This window comes from Seriola dumerili, unplaced genomic scaffold, assembly GCF_002260705.1.
Source record: "Seriola dumerili isolate Sdu_G_001 unplaced genomic scaffold, Sdu_1.0 BDQW01001040.1, whole genome shotgun sequence".
Lineage (NCBI taxonomy): Eukaryota > Metazoa > Chordata > Actinopteri > Carangiformes > Carangidae > Seriola > Seriola dumerili.
In genome coordinates, this window is record NW_019175295.1 from 15,222 (window position 1) to 18,961 (window position 3,740).

Genomic DNA, 3,740 nt, shown 5'->3' on the forward strand with positions numbered 1-3,740 from the left:
CGAGAAATTGAGAAGAGGAGGAGAGGAGGAGAGGAGAGGAGAGGAGAGGAGAGGAGAGAAGGAAACGAGGAGAAGAGGGGAGGAGGAAACAGGAGGAGAGGAGGAAACGAGGAGAGGAGAGGAGAGAAGGAAACGAGGAGAGGAGGGGAGGAGGAAACATTAGGAGAGGAGGAAACGAGAGGAGAGGAGAGGAGAGGAGAGGAGAGGAGAGGAGGACACATGAGGAGAGGAGCGGAGACAAGGAAACAAGAGGAGAGGAGGAGAGGAGGACAGGAGGAGAGGAGAGGAGGAAACAAGAGGAGAGGAGAGAAGGAAACAAGGAGAAGAGGGGAGGAGGAAACAGGAGGAGAGGAGGAAACGAGGAGAGGAGAGGAGAGAAGGAAACAAGGAGAAGAGGGGAGGAGGAAACAGGAGGAGAGGAGGAAACGAGGAGAGGAGAGGAGAGGAGAGGAGGAAACAAGAGGAGAGGAGAGAAGGAAACAAGGAGAAGAGGGGAGGAGGAAACAGGAGGAGAGGAGAGGAGAGAAGGAAACAAGAGGAGAGGAGGAGAGGAGGACACATGAGAGGAGAGGAGAGGAGGAAACAAGAGGAGAGGAGGACAGGAGGAGATGATCACCGCTGGCTGCAGGTAAAGATTCACCTGATGCAACACTGTCACTAAAACTTTTATTCTTCAGCCACTGAATCAGAAACATGAAACTGGGGCGTCGAGTGGCGCAGTGGTCTAAGCAGGCGCCCCATGTGTAGAGGCTACAGTCCTCGCTGCAGTCGGCCCCGGTTCGAGTCCCGCATTGGACGGCCTTTGCTGCATGTCATTCCCCCTCTCTCTGCCTCCCCGTTTCCTGTCTCTCTACTGCACTATCAAATAAAGGCATAAAAAAGCCCAGAAAATATACTAAAAGAAACATGAAATAAAAACCACGTGAGACTTTAAACCTTTGTCTTTGATTGTAAATCAATGTCTTTGTCTTAATGTCCAACAACATTTTTAAAAATTTAACAAACATTAAAAACAAACTGAATTGAGAATGTTGATAAATGTTTGTGTTTCAACTTCAAAGGCAAAGAAGAGTCAAAGGTTTAATGTCTCAGATGGTTTTTATTTCATGTCAGACGACCTCTGTGGATGTGAGTCTCACCAGGAACGTGGCGATGGCCGTGCCGATGATGAAGCCGGCGATGACGTCCGACCAGTGGTTGCGGTATTCAGCCACACGGTTCAGGCCGGTGAGGAAGGCCAGACACATGAGGCCCAGGGACAGCACCGGCTTGGCCAGACGGGTTCCCTTGGCCTGCACCGTGCAGGTCACGTACATCTGTCAGGAGAGAGAGATTTATTATTTATTATTATCTGAATTAACCGTCTGAATAACGAACACACCGGGTGATTATAACCAGTAGAAACACTGAATAAAACAGTTTCACATTTAAAATCTCCGACGCTCTTCAGTGACAGGACGTCTCTGAGCTGTCCAACGTTTCCTCAGCTCGTTTCTCTGATAACTCCCACGACTAAAATCATCTTCTTCAAATAACAAGCTGAAAACCACCGAGGTGGAAAAAGAGAATCTTAAACATGAGACTTAAAACTGGATAAAAGTCAATGTTGATAGTTCTGGCAGGCGAACACTGAAGTCACCATCACCATCACCGTGACTAAAGTCACAAAGTCTCTGGCTTGATGGAAACATTTGTGATGATGTAAGAACACAACTCAACAACATAGAGCAGAGGTCTGCATGTTTACATCTCACAGATTATAACTTTAAATCTGGTTCAAAATGTTTTTCACATGAGAAATGTTCATTTAGAAAATGAAACGTGATGAAGCATGTCCTCACGAGAAAATACAGCATTTGTCATTTGATCAAATTTCTTCCTTCTGTGTTTGCATGTCACCAGCAAGTGACGTCTGGTGTGTGTGAATGTCAGGAGGACAGGTGGAGGTAGGCAGGGAGTTATTTTAGAGTAACAGCATTACTTAGGGAGGAGGAGGAGGAGGGGGAGGAGGAGGAGGAGGAGGAGGCTTAGTGACTTAACTCAATGTTATTTTCTTTTAGCCACAGAGACACAGCTTCTATAAACTCACTGTTGTTATTGTCCTTCTCTATCATGAGGACAGAAACAACATTCAAAATAATAAAAGCAACACAATATGTAATATTTAATAATACATAATGTGACTTGGACAGAGGTTATTCAGAGCAACAGAAAGAGCTGAAAACACAACATTAAAGTTGATGTTAGCATCTGCAGTGAAACTTAAACTTCGTCAAACCGTTAATGAGATTTCTGTTTGATGAAGTGAAGTAATTACAGATCCATAAAACGAGCGTCATCACACTCTACCCAGCAGAGGAGCAGGTTTTCACATGTTTACATATATTGTGTTACAGCTGTATTAAACTGTGTTAATTGTCCTCAGGTGTTTTTCATATCACACGTCTTCACGTCACACTGTGTCTGAAACACGATGTTCCCTATGCTGCATGAAAAGATGCTGCATGAAGCTCTGTGTTAAAAACACAGTGAAGCAGCTGGACTGTGTTCACTGGTTCGACAGCTGATGTTAAATAAATAAATAAATAGAAAATTGGGATGTTTTGCTAATTAAAGTTGTGTCAGCATGCAGACGAGGAAGCAGGAAGTAAAACGTGTCACGTGACTCCACTAACACTGTGTTTCTGAAGATAAAAAGTTTTTTCAGGAAAAAGCTGAAAATCAAAATGTTTTTCATTTCAAAAATATTCAGCGTTTATTCCGTGAGCTGCTAATGTTTTATTAAATATGTGCCGGCGGACAGCTGTGGCCGCCTGTAAATATCAGCTGATAGATGAAGCCTCTCCTCGGGGCAGCTTCCGATTTTCTCCCCTGTATTTACTGAAGTGCCAGCGGACGTACAGGAGGATAAAATAAATATATGAGGGTGAGAAAAACATAATGAGAGAGCAGATGGAGAGGAACAGACAGAAAAAACAGAAAGAAAGAAGAGGATGGAGCCCAGAGGGAGAGAGACATAACAAATGAGTGCAGCGAGGTGAAGAGAGGAGAGAGGAGAGGAGAGTGGGGGAGGAAACAAGAGGGGAGAGGAGAGGAGAGAAAGATGGAGAGCAAAGAGGAAAGAAAACACAACTTTCCTCACCATTAACTAGAGTTTTCATACCTACATCTATTCTGTATTTGAGCATCTACAAACATTCACTGATGCTGTTACTGAATTATCTGTCTCAGCATCAAAGATCAGCTGCTTCTCATGTTTACATTCAGCTGACCGTCCACTGGCTGAAAGAGAAAAGAGAAAAATAGGAAAGAGAAGAGAAAAAAGAAAAAGAGAATAGGAAATTGAAAAGAAAAGAAAAAAGAAAAGAAAAAAGAGAAGAATAGAAAAGAGAAAAGACAAAGAAAAGAGAAGCTTCATTAGGACTTCCTTAGACCAGCTCAAACCATCAGTGATGCAGGCTGTGGTCAGTCGGACATGAAGGAAGTGAAACTGGTTTTCAGTCTGTTGTTAAACAGAGACATGTCGCAGGTCGAGTTTCACGGTGCAGATTCAGAGTTCATTCATCACAGGACAGAGTGATGATCACAGGCTAAAGAGAGCACAACTGATGAAGACAGTCCACATCTGGCTTTATAGACACTAATGAAGAGAGACAGAGGGAGAGAGAGAGAGAGAGAGAGAGAGAGAGAGAGAGAGAGGGAGAGAGAGAGAGAGAGAGAGAGAGAGAGACAGAGAGAGA

At 43.9% G+C, this 3,740-nt stretch overlaps 1 protein-coding gene across 1 annotated transcript in view; it reads right to left on the reverse strand.

Moving 5' to 3' along the window:
* plppr5 (phospholipid phosphatase related 5) overlaps positions 1 to 3,740 on the reverse strand; it is a 72,897-nt gene that overhangs the window by 8,109 nt on the left and 61,048 nt on the right. The window contains exon 4 of the mRNA XM_022766781.1: positions 1,140 to 1,316. Coding sequence (XP_022622502.1) covers positions 1,140 to 1,316 — 177 coding nt within the window. The remainder of the gene's footprint in view (positions 1 to 1,139; positions 1,317 to 3,740) is intronic.